We start from the raw sequence: 19,977 nt of genomic DNA on the forward strand, positions 1-19,977 counted from the left end.
ATGCTACCTATCCTCTTTTCTGATTTGTCAGGCTTATTGTGTCCCCTCCCCACAGACTGCAAGTGCAGGACTCTGTAGTGAGACAGTCCTTCTGTGGCACTGACCATGCCCATTGGGGGGTGGAGCCATGGGCAGAAGTGACCTGTGGAAGGAGGTCGGAGGGGGCCAGAAAAGGCGCTCTCTTTCTGGCGTGACTCGGACAGGGGAGGATCGGGTTGAATTTCCTGGTTTTCATCTGTCTAGGTTGTAAGTTATTTCTCCCTGAATAAACATCTATTCGGCCTATTTGTTTATCCTGATCCTTATTACCGAGATAGGACTCTTTGCTTTATTCATTGATGTTTTACAAGTACACATAACAAAAAAAAAGTTGATTGCATGAATGAGTGCATAACACAGAGTTTTTACAAAGGAGCCTGCCCTTTAGGGGTAGGGCAGGAAGGGAAGAACACTGTCATGCCAATGGATGCTTCCTGCTATTCTTTGTGCAACACATACATGGTTTTCTGTAGATGGGAGTTTCTCGCCCAGTCTCGCAGCTCTTTAGTCCCAAATAAACACAGAGAGGCTTGTATTAATTACAAATTGTTTGGCCAATTGCTCAGGCTTCTTTTTTTTTAATTACTGATTTTTGTTTTATGTGCATTGGTATTTTGCCTGCATGAATGTCTGTGTGAGGGTGTCAGATCTTGGAATTAGACAGTTGTTAGCTGCCATGTGGGTGCTTAGAATTTAACCCTGGTCCTCTGGAAAATAAGTTAGTGCTCTTAATTGCTGAGCCATCTTACTGGACTCAGGCTTCTTATTAGCTAGCTCTCTCTTAATTATTAACCCATTTTTATAATCTGTGTATCTCCACGTGGTCTTGGCTTACCAGTGATGCCTGAGCCTCTTGCTTCCTTGGCAGCTACATGGCATCTCCCTGACTCTGCCTACTACCTTTCTTTATCCCTATTTGGATTTCCTGCCTGGCTAAATCCTGCCTGTCCATTAGCCGAAACAACTTTATTCATCAACCAATAAGAGAAATATATATTCACAGCATACAGTTTTCAGTAGGCTTACTGTGGTACTTTGATTTTTAAAAATGTATTTATTTTATCTTTGTGTGTATGAGTGTTCACTTGCATATGTGTATGTGAACCGTATGTATGCCTGGTGCCAGGAATGAGATTGGAAGAGGGTGTTAGATCCCCTGGAACTGAAGTTACAATGGTTGTGAACCACTCTGTGGGTACTGAGAAGTGAACCCAGGTCCTTTGCAAGAGCAACACGCACTCTTAAGCTTTGTGCTATCTCTCTAGCTCCAGTTTTTTGAAGTATAATTTAAATTCTATAAAATATATACAATTCAATTTTCATAGGAAATTTCCCAAGTTATGCATTTGTCACTTTAAAATTTTCCCTTTTGTCCATTTAATTTGCAGTTCTTAGTTCTCATCCCACATTCCAAATTTTGCCAGGTTTTATTTTTTTTTTTTTTTTTGCCTACACATCTTGAAGAAAGGACAATTAATATAACAACACTCATAATCTTGGCTTCTTAAATACTGTAAACATAGGGGCTGAGAGTTGGCTCAGCAGGTAAGTGCACTTGATGATCTTACAGAGGAGTTGGGTTTCTGATCCCCACATCTGGTGACTGACAACTGTGTGTAGCTCTAGCTACAGAAAAGCTAGTGCTTTCTTCTTGCTTCCATGGACAACCCCCACCTCCACCCCAGCACACAGATGCACATATGTATCCATAAAATAAAACAATACTTTTCTTAAAAGAGAATGATTGATTACACATTTAAACATGAACTTAAATATTTGGATGTAGGATGTGGTAGTGAGCGTGAGAGACAGCTCAGGTTGGCTGTGCTCAACTATTTACTCTGTCACTCATAGCCTTCTCCCCACCTCAGTCTCTTCATCTGTGAAATGGGCTAATAATGATAATTGGCATATAGAGTTGTTGTGGTGATTATAGTTAGTGAGATCATACCATTAGGCACACAAGGTGCCAGGTGTTGAGAACTCAGTAAACTTTAGTTAACATGATTAATCTTTCTAGTGTATGTCCAAAATACACGGGCTAAGGGTCTTTGCAGAGAGAGCAAATTTGAACCAGGTTTTGTGTCTGAAGTTTCCATGAAGTACAACCATATTCCTAAATTAGTTTGTAAACAAACAAACTGCACATACCATACACATACTAGTGTGTGTGTGTGTGTGTGTGCGCGAGAGAGAGAGAGAGAGAGAGAGAGAGAGAGAGAGACTATAAGTCACACTATAAGTTGGTTGTAAAAGCAAATTGATTTCCAACAGAGATTATTTTGCCTTGTTTTTGTTTGTGGTGATCTGTTAAGTTTTTTCCTCTGAATCTTCCTTGTTTCTATTTGACAGATCTTTGACACCAGGGAGATAATTACCCACTTTTTGTTGAAACCATAGTGACCGCTCTGAATTGTATATTACTCTCAGTTGAGGGCAGCTTTCTCTTTCTAACTGAGCAGGGGAGGGAGGAGGGAGGAGGGAGGGGGGCATTCAATTTGTCTCTTGTAGCTTGACAAGCCAGAACTAAATTATCCTTAATGAGATCTTTCTCTCTCTCTCTCTCTTTTTCTTTTTGTTCTCTTCTCTCTGTACAGATGCACGAAGCAGGGTCATCAGAAGCCTCTCGATTCAAAAGATGATAATACCGAAAAACACTGCCCGGTGACGGTGAACCCCTGGCACATGAAGAAAGCCTTTAAAGTCATGAATGAGCTGAGAAGGTAGCGGCACTCCAATGCATATGTAGCCACTAGTTTTTTTTTTTTCTTTCTTTTTCATCATCTATAGGGAATATACCCCCTCCCCCCATTGTTACAGGGACCATGCAAAGCTTTTCTGTAAGGTTTTTAAAGGAAGAAAGGAGATCAGATGTGCAGATGATGGAACCTCCTCTGTCCAATAGCATCTAGTTATATGTGGAAAATACTTAACTTTTTTTTCTCTCATTATTGTTTTTTTTTAATTTAATTTTTTTTTTAATTTTTAGTGTTTTTGAGATAAGGTCTTATATATTCCAGGGCGAGGGTGACCTTGAACCCCCCCCCCCATCCTCCATTTGCCACCCAAGTGCTGGATGACAGGCATGTGCCACCATCATGCCCTGCTTATAAAATATTTTTTAATATTTAAAACACTAATTGCATACTAAATGATAGAATATCAGATATTGTTTACTTATGTGTGTGTGTGTGTATGTTAAATGATAGAATACCAGATGTTGTGTGTGTGTGTGTGTGTGTTGTGCAAGGGTGTGGGTGGGAGGTTGGGGGGGGGTTGGCACACATGGGACAGTTAGAAGATAGCTTGTGGGAAACTTCTCTTCTACCATGTGGGTGACCTCAAGTTTTCAGCATTGCCGACAAGTGCCTTTATCCGCTGAACCTGGATGTAGGGAGTCTTTCTCTGTTCTACCAGACAGCTCCCAGATCACTTATTGTGAAAGCTTGGCCGATAGCTTAGGCTTGCTTCTGACTAGCTCTTATAACTTAAATCAGCCCATTTCTGCTATTTACTTTCTGCCTCATGGCTTTGTTACCTTTACTCTTTACTGTTTCCCACCTCTTCCATGTCTGACTGGAGACTACATCCTGCTTCTTCCCAGCATCCTCTGTGCCTAGAAATTCTGCCTAGCTTTTGGCCATTAAGCTTTTGACCATTAAGCTTTTGATTAAACCAATCAGAGTGACACATCTTCACTGTGTCCAAAGAGATTATTCCATAGCACCTGGACATGGGGCTTTAAGTGGACTTTTTTTTTTTTTAAAATCAAATCAATCTTGTTTCTTTTTAACTGTTTTTTTTTTTTTTTTTTTTTTTTTTTTTTGGTTTTTTGAGACAGGGTTTTTCTGTATTGTTTTGGATCCTGTACTGGCATTCTCTCTATAAACCAGGCTGGCCTCAAACTCACAGAGATCCTCCTGCTTCTGCCTCTCGACTGCTGGGATTAAAGGCATGCACCACCAACGCCTGGCTCTTTTTAATATGACTACTAGAAAATAGTCATTTGCATTACATTTCCATTAATTAATACTGGAGAAAGGCTTCTAATTCTAGCCATATAGAATGTGGAAGGATGCTTTTAGGCAGGGAATATGTAGCTTGTTTTGGTGGTGGTAGTTGTGGTTGTTTGATACAGCACCTGCTCGTTGCTAAGGTGATTCTCATAAGTGATAAGGGTCATTGCCATTCACTGGGCCATCTTGCTACACATCTGAAGTCCTAGCAAGCACTCAACAGTCTGAGGCTGGAGGATTTCATGTTTAAGCCAGTCTAACTTATATAGAGAGATCTGGTTAAAAAAAAAAAAAAATTAAATAAATAAAAAGCAAATGTTTGGTGATAAGGGTGTCATTAGAAGCTGATTAAATAGAGTTAAAAAAACTTGCTGCTCTAGGAGAAAACCCAGGGTGGGTTCCTAGCACTTACACTGTGGCTTTGAGTAATCCACAGCTTTAGTTTCATGGGATCCAGTGCTGTCTTTTGACCTCTTTGAGCATCAGACATGACGTAGTGCATACATGTATGCTCAGGAGAAACAATCACACATAAAATAAATAAACCTTAAACAACAACAACAACTAAAAAGACCAGCTTTTAGCAGGGCCAGTCTCCACCCCTTACCCTCACCTCCCACTCCTGAGGGAAACAGTAGTGGCTTCCTTCTCCATCTTGGTCTCTGGTTGACCTGAACATGATTCACTACACCACAGGAACGCAATACCTGCTGCTCCTTGCCCTGAGGCAATGACTGCATTCAGCGCAAACAGACTTTCTCAAAAGCCTTTGACTTGGAGTCTTTGCTTTATCCTAGGACTATTAAACTCTGGCCATCCCCGACCTGTTGTGGGTGTGGACAACTTGGCTGTGAAATAGTATCTCCTTCTTCATTGTGAGCTAATGTGACCAGACAGTAGTTGATGCTGATCTCCGAACAAAGGAGAGCTATGAGTAGTTGCAGTTGGCTGTTGGTCGGTAACTAGACTTGCTCTACTGATGTCATTAACCAATAGTGTTTTTAAGATGAATTGTATTGCTGGGGAGATGGCTTCGTGGGTAAAGTGCTTGGTGTGCAAGAATGAGGACCTACATTTGGAACCCCACATCAATAGCCTGGAGCATTAACACGACCTTTTATCCCAGTGCTTCAGAGGCAGAGACAAAAGGAATGAACTGCACAACTGGGAAATGGATAAACTGTGGATGAAGGAATGAAGGCTATTATTCTGAAGAGTTGTGTGTGAAAGGTTAAGAACAAGAGGGCAGACTTGGGTTTTGTGGGTGCATTAGAACTTTAAAAAAAAGTCATTCTTGAGCAGTGTGATACTGAAGGCCTTCATCTTTAAGCCCCATACTGGGGAGACAGAGGGAGGAGGATCTCTGTGAGCTAAAGGCCAGCTTGGTCTACATAGTATGAGTTCCAATGCTGCAAGGTGAGACTCAGTCCCTCATCACCAAAAGAAAAAGTTATCTTCATTTCTGTCTTTTGTGAAGAAGCTTTTTATTGTATAGCTGAATTACTTCCTATCCTTGCATCAGCTTCGTGTTGCCAGGAAAGGGTAGCCCAGGGTGGTTTCCTGACTTCTGGGAAGGGAGAACTTCCCTGTTCTCACTGCTCCCTGTGGCCTCCATTGGCCTCTACCCCCCGTGGCTCTAGCTTCACTGTGGGAGTGTGGGGGGGGGGTAGAGAAGGGAGGATGACAGATCTGTACTAGGGATAGCTTTTGTGAACTTTTGGCTAGTGAGGGCAAAGTCACTTTCACAAATCACTTGTGTAAGGTACGGATGAATGTGCACATATCTATTCTCACATAGAGGTAGGAGGACAGGAGCTCTGTGAGAGACATGTAACTGAAGACAGACCTTGAATGTGTGTGGTACCGGTCCATGGACTGGTTCTGGAAAAAGCCATCTGAATGCCAGTATCCCTTTTCTCTGCCTCCTGAACTGCCCAGATGTGAATGAGTCCCTGCCATCATGCCACAGGCAACATGATGAACTATACACTCAAAATGTTACCCAAGTAAATAATTTCCACCACTTAACCCCTCCCCCCCAAATCCCAGGATTCACACATAGGGCCAGAGACAAAAAAGATTTTGTGATTTAGCTAATTGCACAGCTGGGAAAGGGGTGGAGCTTCATTAATGTGAATTAAGGCTTTATGCTGGCACTGTGAAACAAGGGTGAAATGTCAGAGAAAGACAGAATCCTGGTAGGCCGGAAGAGTGGGGATCTGGACTGAATCAGGAATTTGGAATTTGGGAGGGACAAGTTGTCAGAGCTCGAGGAGACTGGTTCTGGTACAGCACTGATTCTCTGGTAGGAAATGTAGCCTTGAACTTCCCTTTTCCCAAGTGCAAGCCCAGGGATGTTAGTTTCAAACATGAGTGTGGTCAGAATCAAGCAGTGGATCCTTACTCATTGTTTGCTGTGCTGCATGTAGGTTAGGAAGAGACAAAGACATATCAGATGCTGCTGGTACCCTTTTTATTTTCAGGTAGGGTCTCACTTTGTAGCCTTGGCTGGTCTGGAACTTACTAAGGAGATCAGGCTGGCCTCTAACTCAACAGAGATGCCCTTGTGTCTCCCAAGTGTTTGGATCAAAGGCCTTTGTTGCCTGACCAGCTTTTTGTTTTTTCTTGAGACAGGTTTATGTATCCCTGATCTCCTCGAACTCACTGTGAAGCTAACGATGACTGAGCTCCTCCTCATCCTCCTGCCTGTGCCTTCCAAGTACTAGAGTTCCAGGCCTGCACCTCCATAACCAGTCTAGACCTTTTTTGAGAAATTTAGATTACCAGCTTTTTAGAGATTAAAGAACTGTAGCAAAAGGGCAGCATTTTATCTTTAACAGAAATTAAAGAAACAATTTGTTTCTAGGACATATGACTACCTGAGCTTACAAATTTGCAGTGGTTCTTACTGGGGTGTGGGTGGTGGGCTGGCGGTCTCTTAGCTTTATTTAGAAGGAATATAATTTTGGTCCTTTAAATCATATGTAGGGGCCAGATGTGTTCTGCGAGGATAAACTGATTCCCCTGTGTGTCTTACATAACCCCTGGATACTTAGTTACTCGCCAGTAGTAGTGGTTTTTATATTGTGTAATAAGAACAGAAAACTGGAATCTTTCTCTTAAAGGAATGATTGCCACTCCACTCCCCCCACTGTATCCCAGGATTGAGACAGCATGAACCCAGTTTCCTCCTAGGACCCTGCTATCTGTGTTGTACCTGCTAACAATCTAACTATAGCAATTCCTATGTGCTTGTTCATACTGTGTTTCTTAGAGGCCAAGTTAGGTGGGTTTAACAGTGAACTCAAGCAAGGCTGCTCTGGTTTTCATCACTTTCTGCCAGTATTTTTAATGAGATTTTTAGAAAAACGACATAGGCTATGACTGTTTCTGTTCTAGTATATACATATACATACATGCATATATACATATATACATACGATAGGATGGGTAGGATGTTCTGACTCTGACTCTGTGCACTTACAAATACAAGGTCTTTCTGGAGGGACAGCACAATCAGGAAGCCCTTCAGCTCTTTCAGATGTATTTATGTAATAAAGATTAAGAGGTAGCCTGGAGTATGGGCAGAATTAACCAGCAGTATTCTGTAGGGTCTCGTAAGCATTGGTGGTTGATTTCTTTTTAATGGGCTTTATTGAGCAGGGAGAGGATCATTAAACTCTTCTAGAATGTGAAGAATGGACACTTGAAAATGACTTCACTAAAACAACCTTCTTTATTTCCTCCTCCTCTCTGGGGTGCTGGAAACCCACAAGGCATGAATTGTCTACCACACCTCCTGAGTTTGCCCTTGGTAGTCTCAAAGCGAAAGCCAGAACTCTTACCTCCCTTCTTTCTGTTTAGATCAACCATTGCACCATCTCACCAGCCCACCAATTTATTTGTTTTATTTATATGTATGTATGTGTGCCTGTGTGAGTTTATGTGCACTACATGAATGTAGTTACCCGTGGAGGCCAGAAGAGGGCATTAGATCTCTGGAACTAAAGTTATAGGCAGCTGCGAATGCTTGATGTGGGCATTTGGGACAAAAGCCCATGTCTTCTAAAACAGTAGTAAATCACTAGGTGCTCTTAACAGCTGAGCCATCTCTCCAGCACCCCCCCCTCCCCACACCTCCCTTTAGAGACAGGGTTTTACTGTGGCCAGGCTGGTCTGGAAGTCTTGAGTTGTTGAAGTTGTGATCCTCCCGACTCAGTTTCCCAAGTTCTAGGTTTAAGGGGCTGCAGTGCCATCTGTATTTCACAATGTTTTAAAAAACAAACTTGTAAGGAGGTGTCCTGTGTGTGTGTTCTGCCGGCCCTACCCTGTAGCAGGTCTCACCCACATATTTCAAACTCCCCTCTCTCCTGGCTTTGCTGTTTTCCCTCAGAGAGGCAGCAGCCTCCTCTGCTTCTTGCCTTTCCCATGCTTTTCTTTTTTTCTTTTTTCTTTTTCTTTTTTTTTTTTTTTTTTTTTTTTTTTGCTTTTCTTTTTTTTTTTTTTTTGCTTTTCTTTTTTTCTAGTATTTCCTTTCACTTTACTCAGAAATAAATCATCTTCTACTTAAGAGTGGCCAAGTCTTCCTGAAGTCCTCGAAAGTGAAGATGTCCCTTCCCTACAGACACAGAGTTCTTGCTTTCCGCAGGGTATCTTTGTGGCTCTGCTAATTTTTCACTGTCTGAAGTCTAACCGAAAAGAAGGATAGATTCTCTATTCTGAGACCCATTACTAGTTTAAAGCAGTTTCTAAATTGTTGGCTGTGACCAGCTTTTCTCTAAGTTCCCTGGTAGACTGTTACCTCTTCCTGTGTGTTTGAAAGTCTCAGGAGGTGTAAATCTTCTGAGGGGTTGAGTGCTCCCAGAGCTTTTTAGCACACTGCTGAGTCTTGTCAAACCCAGGACCTATGTTTTTCTTAAGTTTAGCTGCAACAGGAAGAAAAGGGAAGATAATGGTGACATATGTTGTACATGCTCACCTGTTCTTTGAGGTCACTGACATTTTAGCCAGAGTGTGTCTGCCTTGTCTGGTAATGGACATTTTCAGTCTTGGATTTGGTTAAATCTGACTAATTAAAATCTTTGGGGACTCCAAACAGAGCACCTTTGTGGCTCTGCTAAATTTTCACTGCCTGGTCTATCTGAAAGGAACTATAGATTCTCTATTCTGGGACCCATTGCTAGTTTAAAGCACTTTCTAAATTGTTGCCTGTGACCAGCTGCTTCCAAGTTTCCTGGTGGACTGTTGCAGTGGTGGTAACTGGCTTTCCTCTAAGTTTCCTGGTGGAACTTGAGGCTGGGGAAGTAGTTCACTTGCTTAAGTGCCGAGGATGGGAGGCTGATCCCCATAGCCCATATAAAAAAAGCCAGCATAGTGGTGTGTGCCTGTGATCCCAGTGCTGAGGGGGGGGTGTAGACAGGTGTGTCTTTGGGGCTCACTGTCTAGCCGGCCTGATCTACTTAATGAGCTTCAGGCTAGGGAGAGGTTCTGTCTCCCAAAACAAATGTGGATGGCCCCAGAATGATACCTGAGGCTGCCCTCTGGCCAGTACACATACATACCAACACACAGATGGGGACACCAGCACACACACACACACACACACACACACACACACACACACACACACACACATCCTTGTGTACAGATGAACACAACTGCAACCACACATTCAGCCATACACCAAGAGCTCACCTCCCCACCTCACCCTAGTGCTTGACAGTGGATCACAGGGCCATAACCCTATCAGGACCCACCCTGGCCTGCTCTCTGCTTCCTTTCCTGACCTTGGTTTCTCCCTTGTGCCTCTTTCTTCTGACCTTGTGCTCTGTTTCTCTGATGCCTGGCACTGCTCTCGGGTGCTGAAGCAACCAGACTTTGGTGTGCATGGACTCTGAAAGCCTTCCTCACCAGCCTGGCATCGCCGGGTCATTCTGACTTGCCCCACATGGCAGGGAATGCCCCCAGAGACTTTCCTTGGCACCTGAGAGAGAAGGGACACACTCTTGTCCTTTTCCTGCTGCCCTCAATTCCAGTCACAAGTAATTTTTTTTCATATGACAGCTAATTATTTTTGATATCTCCCAGTTGGATGGCACAATAAGACATACTGCATTTTAAAAGCAGTGATATGTTTTCTGCTCTTAGGAACTCTTTCGTTTTATATTACAAAACCAAATGATGTCTTAATATATTCAGGCAGGTTTCATCCTTTTCAAAGTTTTTTTTTTTTCCTTTTTCCTAGGAAAGGCCACTTTTTATGATACTGTTTCATTTAGAACTGTGGTCCTTTAATGTAGTTCCTCATGGTGTCATTGGGACTTCCTAAGTGTAATTTTGCTCTTATGAACTGTAATGTAAATATCTGATACTCACCCCTGTGGGGTTGAGGCCCTCAGGTTGAGAATCACTGATGGTTGATTACATCCCTCCCCCAGTGTTGTTTTCATCTCACGTAAGATCGCTAATCTCTGTACTCTCTTTCTGGGTTTGACTTGTTTTCTGAAGGGTTTTCATAGTTGAGTCTGGCCTCTTCCTAGACACCACCACAGCTTTATTTCTGGTACAGTCTGGTACACGCAAGGTCTATCTGTACTGGACTTTCACTGACCTTGAAATCCTCCTGCCTCCACCTCTCAGGTACTGGTATTACAGGTGTGAGTCACCATGCAGGCACTCGTGGGTTCTTTTTTTTTTTTTAATCACGATCTATTTCCTTGTGTGCCTCCTCACTCACCCCTGAAGTCTTTGCTGTCATGACATTGTCTTTGTTGTGGTAAGCGGACAGCCTATGGCATCTAGTAGACACCCTTGGAATGGCTGAGGAACAGAGGAATGCAGTTTAGGGTAAACAACTTTATTTGGTCATTTTGAAGTCCTTTTCTATCTGCAGTCTATTTTCTTATTAGATTTCAGATACTAGGAACGTAAGTCTGGAAGTCTAAAAAGACATGGCATGAGCGCCAGACTTTCCATTCTCAGATCTCTACACATCCAAACCATTTGGCCTGTAAGAAAGCACCTTTAGGAAAGGTGAGGGGTGTTGGGCTGAAGAGCGGATGGCCCAGTATTAAGAGTATTTGCAGGTTTTACAGAAGAGCCTTTGGGGGCAGTTCACAGCTGCTCTAACTCCAGCTCCAGGGGAATCTTACTTCTTCTGGCCTCCGTGGGTTCCTGCACACCCTGGCATATATATACTCACACAGATATGTATACACACATACCGGAGGCATATATTCACACAGTCAGACAGAGAGACCACACACACACACGGCATACACTCAGACACTCAGACACATGTACACATGAGGTATATACCTACATGCACACACAAATAATGGAAATTGAAAAAAAAAAAAAAGAGAATGAGCCAATCAGCTATGATTATATATTTATTGCACACTCAACAATACTGGTCAAGCAGGTGGTCAGGTCTTCGTTTTAAAATGTAACTGCTCCACACAAAAGAACAAAAAAAAAAAAAAAAAAAAAAAAAAAAAAAAGATCTAAAAGCAAGTGTGTCCATTATTTCTAACGAGGCCCTCAGACTTCCCGCAACCTCACCCAGGGTGTGCCTGTATAATATTGTGTTAATGTTTTAGCCTTATTAGTTATCTGACATCAACTAATAAGCTAGTGAGGCCAAGCACATTATGCGGCAACCAGCAGGTGTTATGCTAGAAGGCTTGGATCAATGAGTGATTGTAATTGAAGCTGAGCATAATTAATTATGTGGGTTTTGAGGTATTCGAGTGTAATGCTACTTAAGATCCGTCTTTAAATGAGCACAGTAGGAGGGATTGCTGACACAAGGAAAACAAGATGCCCTTGGCCTGGCTTTGACTGGGGTTCACATTCCCTGCTCACTATAGAAGAGCCAGGTTGGCTCCATTATAATGAGACTCTGTCAGGCCCCCTAACCACCTCCCCCACTTCTGCTCATTCTTCTTGGGCCACAGTTCCCCACTGTCTTTTGCTGAGGGTAATCTTTCCACAACTCATACTGTTTTTATGTTAGGGTTGTCTTGCTCCTTTCTGATGGAGCTAGCTCTTGTTTGTTTACTTAGAGGCAGAGTCAGGATGTCTCCCAAGACGATGGTCTGGAACATGTCATCCTCCTGCCTCAGTTTCTGGAGTGTTGGGATTATAGGTGTAAGCTACTCTGCCCATTGTCTCCTGTTGTCTTTATGATGGTGTTTTTCCACTCTGTCTGGTAAAGCAAATCTCTTTGCTGGTTGCCTTAAGGGCAGAGATGTCCTTGAATTGATTTGCTGAGGGTATAAACTTTACTTGATGTCAGTTCCCCAGGGAATGGTGGTGGTGGTGGTGGTGGTGGTGGTGGGTGTGGGTGTGTGTGTGTTTGTGTGTGTGTGTGTTTGTGTTAGCCTATGTGTTCCTGGTACAGAGACTAGATCAAGCCCCTAGCTCTTACACATTTACGAAGTACTTTATTCCTAAGCTATACCCCTAGCTGGGGCTGTACACTTTTATCCTTGGTTTCCTCAGCAGTCCATTTGGGGGAATCTGAGTAATAACTACCTTGCTGACTGAAATGGGCAGTGCAGGAGAAGGTCTACCCTGTGCTTCTACTTTGTTCATGCTGGCTTACCTGTGAGCCCTAGCATTCAGAATGCAGAGTGCTTTTAATTCCCTGTGCTGGTGGTAGACTTTGTCATTGTCCTCCTGATCCAGAGGAATTCCAAATGAGTACCTTTAATGACTAATAGGAGACCTTCCGATGCCTCATGGTATCGTAAGCTCTTAAGTTTGGACCCTCCCACAAGCCACCCTTCAGTCTAAATGACAGCAGGCTTGTCAAGAATTAGGCGTGGAACACTCTCATATGTGGAGCCCGGTTGCTCCTTTTTCTCATAGTTCCTCCTAAACTAAAGAGTATAAATGACAGCAAACTTACCAAAAAGTTTTGGTGTGAGCCCCTGAGGAACTAGTTCATAAGCAAGTGAAACACTGCAAGAATTTGTTTAAGCTCCTAAGAACACTTGTGAGCTGAAGGAAGTTAACAGTAGGCTCCCCTTGAGCTGAAAGAAGTTAACAGTAGGCTCCCCTTGAGAGAAAGAGGCAGAGGCATTGAGAATGAGGTGTGAGAAGTGAGAGCTTTGTACTCCATGTAGACTCTCGTTCACTTGAGTATGGATAGGATGTGTGCCTATACCTCGCCTATTTTTGTCTTTCATAAGATGAATGCCAGCAAGGTGGGCTTTGGCTTGGAATACTTCCTCCTGGTTCTAGAAGGACTGTCAGTAACTTTTGTTTGTTTGTTTTGTTTCTTAGTCAGGCCTTTTCTGTGTGACAGTCCTGACTGTCCTGGAACTAGTTTTGTAGACCAGGTTGGCCTCAAACTCATAGAGTTCTGCCTGCCTCTTCCCCAGGTGCTGGGACTATAGGCATATGCCACCACCACCCATTTTAGTAACTTCTTTTAATTACCCAGTGAACATAGTGTCATGTAAGCACCTAAAACCCACTCACCACACATTCTCAAGGGAATCAAAGGGTCTCTTTTAGGAATATGAGTATGATAGCTGAAGAATGGTTTGTTTTAAGGTTACAAAAAGTTTTTCAGTTTTGCTACTGGTAGTATAATTTGGTAAAATGGTCCAGGTTAAGCTTTGCATGCCCAAATGACTATAAGCAGCCAGTGTAATTGAAAATAATTTTGTCTTTGGATGGGGACCCCGGGTCATGTGGAGTATCTGTTTTAGTTTGGCAGGAGGGGGTATTGGCTTAGGTCGCTAGTCCTCCTCTTCATGCTACATCATCACGTGCCTTTCTGCCAACACTGTTCTTACTGAGTTGTGTCTCCGTACAAGGTCTTCCTCCTTAACTCCCTGGAGGATGAGAAATTAGTCAGGTTTGGTCAGATTTCTGTGAGAAGTGCAGGCCCTGGCACACTGGGCCTTTATTTAGTATACTGTTTTCTGCGTCCTTATGTTTACAGATGCTGTTACAAAGGAAGGGACTTCTTTAATGTAAGAAGACTTCAAGAAACAAAACTTTTTTTACAGCAGTAGTTTTGCATGGAATAGTGAATGGTTTCATTATTGGAGGCATTTACATCATCTTTTTCTCCCTGGGAACAGTCAGAATTTGCTGTGTGATGTCACGATCGTGGCAGAAGACGTGGAGATTCCTGCACACAGAGTGGTGTTGGCGGCCTGCAGCCCTTATTTCCATGCCATGTTTACAGGTACGAGATCCTTTAGTTTCTGACATGTCATCAGACCTGTGGCTTGTCCATGTTATATGAAATAAGGCAGTGTTCAATTCATTGTGAGTTCACTGGTGTTTGCTTTGTATTGCTGCCAGTCAGTAAACATGTACATGCCGTGATTAGTCACGTGTGTTCGGCCTTGCCGCTACAAGTTTATATTTACATATATTCACTCAGTTTGGCTTCCTGCCCTTTACAGCAGCATTTGGGCCCTTACATTATTACTGGTTTATCTTTTGTGTATGCTAAAGGAAAGGCATTTCTACTACTTTATGTTTTTTACAAATGGTTTTCACATTTGCTTTATCCAGTATTTATAGTAAACTCAAGTGTTGTCTTAAGATCACGTATTTTGGAAATCTGAGAAAAAGACTGACGTATCCATAAGCTTGGGTTTCACTTTGGCATGTTTAAACATGTATAGAATGCTGTTAGCACTCTTGGAAAGGAACTTATGTGTGTTGAAGCCTCATTAAAAAACAAAACAAAAAGCAACATAGAGCTGGATTGGAGCTCAGTGCCTCAGCTCTTAGTCTAGTAGGCACAGAGCCTGGATTCGGTCCTTAGCACAGCTAGAGGTAGAGGAAGAGGAGGAGGGAGGGGAGGGAGAGAGGTGAGAGGTGAGGGGGAGCAGAGGGGAGGGAAAGAGAGGGGGGGGAGAAGAGGGCAGAAGAGGTAAAGGGAGGGGAAGGAACAGGAGGGGAGAAGAGGGAGGGAAGAGGAGGATATGGGAAGGGAAAAAAGGGGAGGGAAAGAGAGGGGAGGAAAGAGAAAGAGGATGGGAGGAGAGGGGAGAGAGGGAAAATATGGGTAGTTCTCTTACAAAGGACATCTACAATTGTGGATAGGTGCAAACACTGTGTAAACTGAATATTTTTGTACATACATATGTACATGTAAAGTTTAACTTATAAATTCAGTAAAGAGTAACAATGTTGATGAAGAGTAAATGGGATAATGAAAATGTGTTATAATAAAATAGCCAACATCACTATTTTTGTGCTTAAGAAGTTTTATTCAATAAAATAAGGGTCACATGGACCTAAGCCCCACAATACCTTGATAGTCCATTGATACTCCAGCTAGCTAAGAGCGACCTATAGGTAGCATATACTGTGTGGCTATGCTGAATAGAGAGATGATTCATGCCTTAGGTGTGACAAAACAGCATGCATCTAGTTTAAAACAGTATCTAGTTTAAAACTTAGGAACTTTATTTCTAGAACTTTCTGTTTAATATGCTTGGACTATGGTTGACCATGAGTAACTGGAACTACAAAAACTGTTAAGGGGAGACTAAGTGTAACATTGTACAAAGCAATGAACCATCTTGTCAGTGAGTTTAGTCTCAGTGTCTTGGTAAACTAAATACAAAGTACATGGTAGGTATGTCCAAAGATAAATGTATAAAGTGGTGCACACCTTTAATCCCATCAGGCAGAGGCAGGTGGATATCTGCACCTTTCAGGCCAGCCTGGTCTAGGATAGTCAGGGCTGTGTAAGACTCTGTCTGGGAAAAAAAAAAAAATGTTGTTCATAGCTTAGAGACTCTTGAGTATTTCATGTATCAAAACGACACGGATGGTATAATGGCTTCCTGCTGCAGTGGCTTTATCGTGCATCTGGGGAGATGAGAGGAGCCAGATTTTAGTGTAGAAACATGGTGCCTCCCGGTAATTCAAATGGTGAGGCAGCATTGAGACTTTCTTGTGGTTGCAGTGGGTTTACCCAGAAGAACATGGGCCAAGCAGAGGGAGTAGGCTCAGGGAAAAGTCTACTTGTCCCAGCAGTGGAGGAGAACAGAGTCTGGTTGCTTTGCTCTTTCTGAGCAGAGTTTAGTCATCAGGAATGGAGGAAGGGCAGCAGATGGCTTGTGAGCCAAGTCAGGGAAGTATTGGAGGGTGCTGTCTGTCAGCCAGGGCTGTGAAATGTCAGTACTAAGGAGGTAAGAGTGGGCACATTTCCATGTGCCGACTTTCACTTTGGTCTTTGGGCTTACATCATATTTATTATCCTGGATGCTGTTCTGGAGAGGGTCTTGGCTTATGCGAGCAAACATTCCTCTAGCAATGGTGCAGTAAAAAACCATGCCTTCTGTGTGGTCAGCCTTCAGGGGATACAACTTGGGGGGACCACTGAGTCCTTGGAGACTGTCTTGAATAATCGGGGCTTTACTTTTCCCATCTGGAAAATAGGGTGATAATATTGCTCACATTCCAGAGTTCTGTAAAGATTGGATAGGTCGTGTGTGAATTTCCTAGTGCTTCTCTTGGCCAGAATAAGATGCACACCTGTAATCCCAGCAGCTGGAAGGTAGAGGAGGCGGGAGAGACAGGCGTTCAAGGCCATTCACTGGCTGCTTAGTGAGTTTGAGTCAAGTCTGGGATACAGTAGATCGTGTTTTTGTTTTAAAAAAGAAAAACAAAACCTGTGTGTGTGTGTGTTTACACTAATTAAAGAGGTAGTCATGGATTTCAGGAGGAACAGAGGAGGACTTACAATATGGAGAGGGAGGGTGGAAATGATGCAAATATGCTATTCATGTATGAAATTCTCAAAAACAATTTTTTTTGAAAGTTAAAGTCAAACAAAAAGCCAAGAGAAACTGCACAGTTAATGCTGGCAGTAAGTATCACGGTCATAAGCGAAATTTTATTATAGTGTATAAGAATAGGCGATTGAACAAACCTTAATCTAGGCATCTACAATTTTTCTCTTTAAAAACTATTAGTGTCTATAAATTGTACAAAATAATGGGTCTCAATGTGACATTTCATACATGCACACAACACACCACAATCATCTTTACCCTCTAATGCCTTCTTATCTCCCTTCCCTCAGCTCCCCATGGCTTCTCTGTAATTATTTTCCCTCATAGCCTTTCTTTTCTCTTTTCCTTCCTTCTTTCCTCCTTCCTTTCTCCCTTCTTTCCTCCCTCCCTCCCTTCCTCCTTCCCTCTTTCCCTCTTTCCCTCCTTCCTTCCCTGCCTTCCTTTCTTCCTTTCAATATTATATGTCTAGCATAGCACAGTGTGGCTTTGAACTTATCATGTAGCTAAGGATTAACATTTCCTTCGATAATTTTTTATTCTCCATAGAGTAACAAAAATGTAGTTATTAACGTAGCCCTACCAGGAATGTACAGTACCATATGCCTATAGTCCTAACTACAAGGGAGCCTGTGCCTAGGAGTTTGAGACAGTATGGCCAACATAGCAAGGTTCTGTCTCCAGAGGAATTAATTATATTTACTTCGTTTTTATTTCTATGTATGTATGTGAACCTTTGTGAGTTTCCTTGTAGTTTCCAGTATTGAATAGAGAAAGAAGGTGATAAATAATTCCGTGGTGTAGTTGCAAGTTTTCCTCTTGTGAACTTTGGTACAGGTGGTTAACTATGACTTGAGAAAGAATGTGGCAAATTGGGTTCTTGTGTTTCTAGACTGTTAGAAATGTAGCAAACACATTTAGTTTCATTTTGTGATACAGTAGTTAAAATGCTCTTTAAAAGGGTTTATTTTTATTTTTAATTATTTGTGTGTGGGCACTTGAGTGCAGCTACCCTCAGAGATCAGAGGTCAGAGGCCAGGGTGCTGAAACCACCTAAAGCTAGAGCTACAGGCAATTGTGAATTTCCTGATGCTGCTGCTAGGACTTGAACTTCAGTCCTGGAACAATAGGAAATGTTCCTAATCATTGGGCCACCTCTCCAGCCCCATAGGTTAAAATTTTTAAGTTTTTTTTTTTTTTTTTTTCTTTCCTCTGAAACAGGGTTTCTTTGTATAGCCTTAGCTGTCCTGAAACTCACTCTGTGTGGACCAGGCTGCCCTTGAACTCGTAGAGATCTGCTTGTCTCTACCTTCTGAGTGTCCATTGGGAATATGTACTTTGTATAACCTCCTGTACCATACTAAATATAAATTAGTAAAAAATTTAAAAAGGTAGACAAAGATTATCAGTTGAGTGATTAAATAATGTAAATATTCAAAGTTACATGCATTGGCTCTATTTGTCTAAGATTCATACATTGATGAATTAGGAAATTGAGCATCTTCCATTTGCTAGATGTTGTCATAGGCTTTGAGAACCATGGAGATGAACAGAGTAAACGAGTTCCTGTTGGGAGAGGAGACTAGGTTAGGGAATGAATAAATTTGTTTAGGAAAGAGCTCGGCTGTTTGTGGCTGCTGGGAAGAAAATGAGATAGGATGCTGATGAGAGTCTAAGTTAGAATGCCTGTGACTTCGAGTGACAGAAAATGCCACTTGAGCTGGGCCCAATAGTAAGGAGATGCTGGGCACTGGGCACAGCTGACCCGTGGCCTGAGAACTTTATTAGTGACTTTATTAGTTTCCTGCTGTCTCTACCTGTTACCATTAAGGAATACCTCCAGGTTGGTCCTCCAGAATGCAGGATGGCTATAGGAGTGGACCCAGATTCTTAGAGAGATTGTTTCCTGTCCCTGCTTTTTTAGCAGCTAATAAATCTTTTCCACAAGTTATTCTATTGAGACTAAAGCTGTAAGTACATGCATTTGCCATATTTATTTGCCTTAGAGTCCTGAAGAACTAGGATGACATGTTGATCCTTGACCATAACAGTGACTGGCTGGGGTGTCCTCTGGAGTCACCTTTTCAGGCTGACACTGCCAGCAGCATCACTGGACCCAAACTGAGAGACCAGAAGTCAGTGATGGTTATTGTCAGTGGCAGGTGAACTTGAAGAGTGATGGAACTCTTCAATTAAATGTGATTTTTAAGCTTGCTCCTAATTTCTTTTCTGTCATTGATTTCTTAGGGTCTCAGTATAATCCATGTTTCAGTGTTATGTTTTTGTTTTCCAAGTACCCCTTAATTATAAATAAAATTGAAATCAGAATAATGGACTTATTGTTGTGTAGTAGATTATAGAATTTATCCTAAGCCTAGTCATTTTTTTCTTTTTAGACTTTCTTTTATTTTTAAAAATATATTCTTAATTGAAATAGAGTTCTATCACTTTTTTCCCCCCATTTTTCTCCCTCCAATACCTCCCAGGTACTCTGTTTCCAGTTCTTCCTATGTTTCAGGGCTGACATCTCTGCATTGTCCAGCCGATAAGGGGACTTACCCCTGGGGAGAGGCTAGTTTTCCTTCTTCACAGTCACTCATTGTCTTTTGTTCTTTTCTGGGACCCTACAGAAATTCTGCCTTCTGTATTATTCTGTCCATTGGTATTGACATTGTTTTGCCCTTGTTTATGTAGCCATTCCTAGGAGAGACATTTTCACAGCAGACTTCTGTGATGTTCAGTGAGCGATAGATGGAGAAGCTGTGATGTAGATGTGTCTTTTGGAGCCAGGCTCCTCATGATCCATTGATCTCATTGGGTCCAGTTGTGGTTTTCTGTGATGGTCTTCACTTGTTTTACAGAGAGGCTTCACTGATGAGGGATGGTAGGTGCACTTAACCATGAAAGGTGGTTCGACACATACAGGTTTTATTGTTGTTTTTAGTTATGTGTGCATTTGTGTCTATGTGGGTTTGTGCACGTGAGTTCAGTGCCCATGGAGGTCAGAATGGGGCATTGGATCCCCTGGACCTGAAGTTATAGACAGTTATAAGTTACCAGCATGGGTGCTGGTAGAACCAAGTGCTTTGTAGAACCAGTATGTATGTGCTCTAATCTATGGGCCGTCTCTCCAGCCCTCTGTT

The 19,977-nt window shown here is 42.3% G+C and overlaps 1 protein-coding gene across 1 annotated transcript in view; it reads left to right on the forward strand.

The window, feature by feature from the left end:
* The window catches only part of Klhl2 (kelch like family member 2), a 110,588-nt gene that overhangs the window by 13,755 nt on the left and 76,856 nt on the right, over positions 1 to 19,977 (forward strand). Inside the window, exons 2-3 of the mRNA XM_051181951.1 lie at positions 2,637 to 2,762; positions 14,156 to 14,262. Of these exons, the coding sequence (XP_051037908.1) occupies positions 2,637 to 2,762; positions 14,156 to 14,262 (233 nt within the window). The remainder of the gene's footprint in view (positions 1 to 2,636; positions 2,763 to 14,155; positions 14,263 to 19,977) is intronic.

The sequence above is a fragment of the Phodopus roborovskii genome, unplaced genomic scaffold (genome assembly GCF_943737965.1).
Source record: "Phodopus roborovskii unplaced genomic scaffold, PHOROB, whole genome shotgun sequence".
Classification (NCBI taxonomy): domain Eukaryota; kingdom Metazoa; phylum Chordata; class Mammalia; order Rodentia; family Cricetidae; genus Phodopus; species Phodopus roborovskii.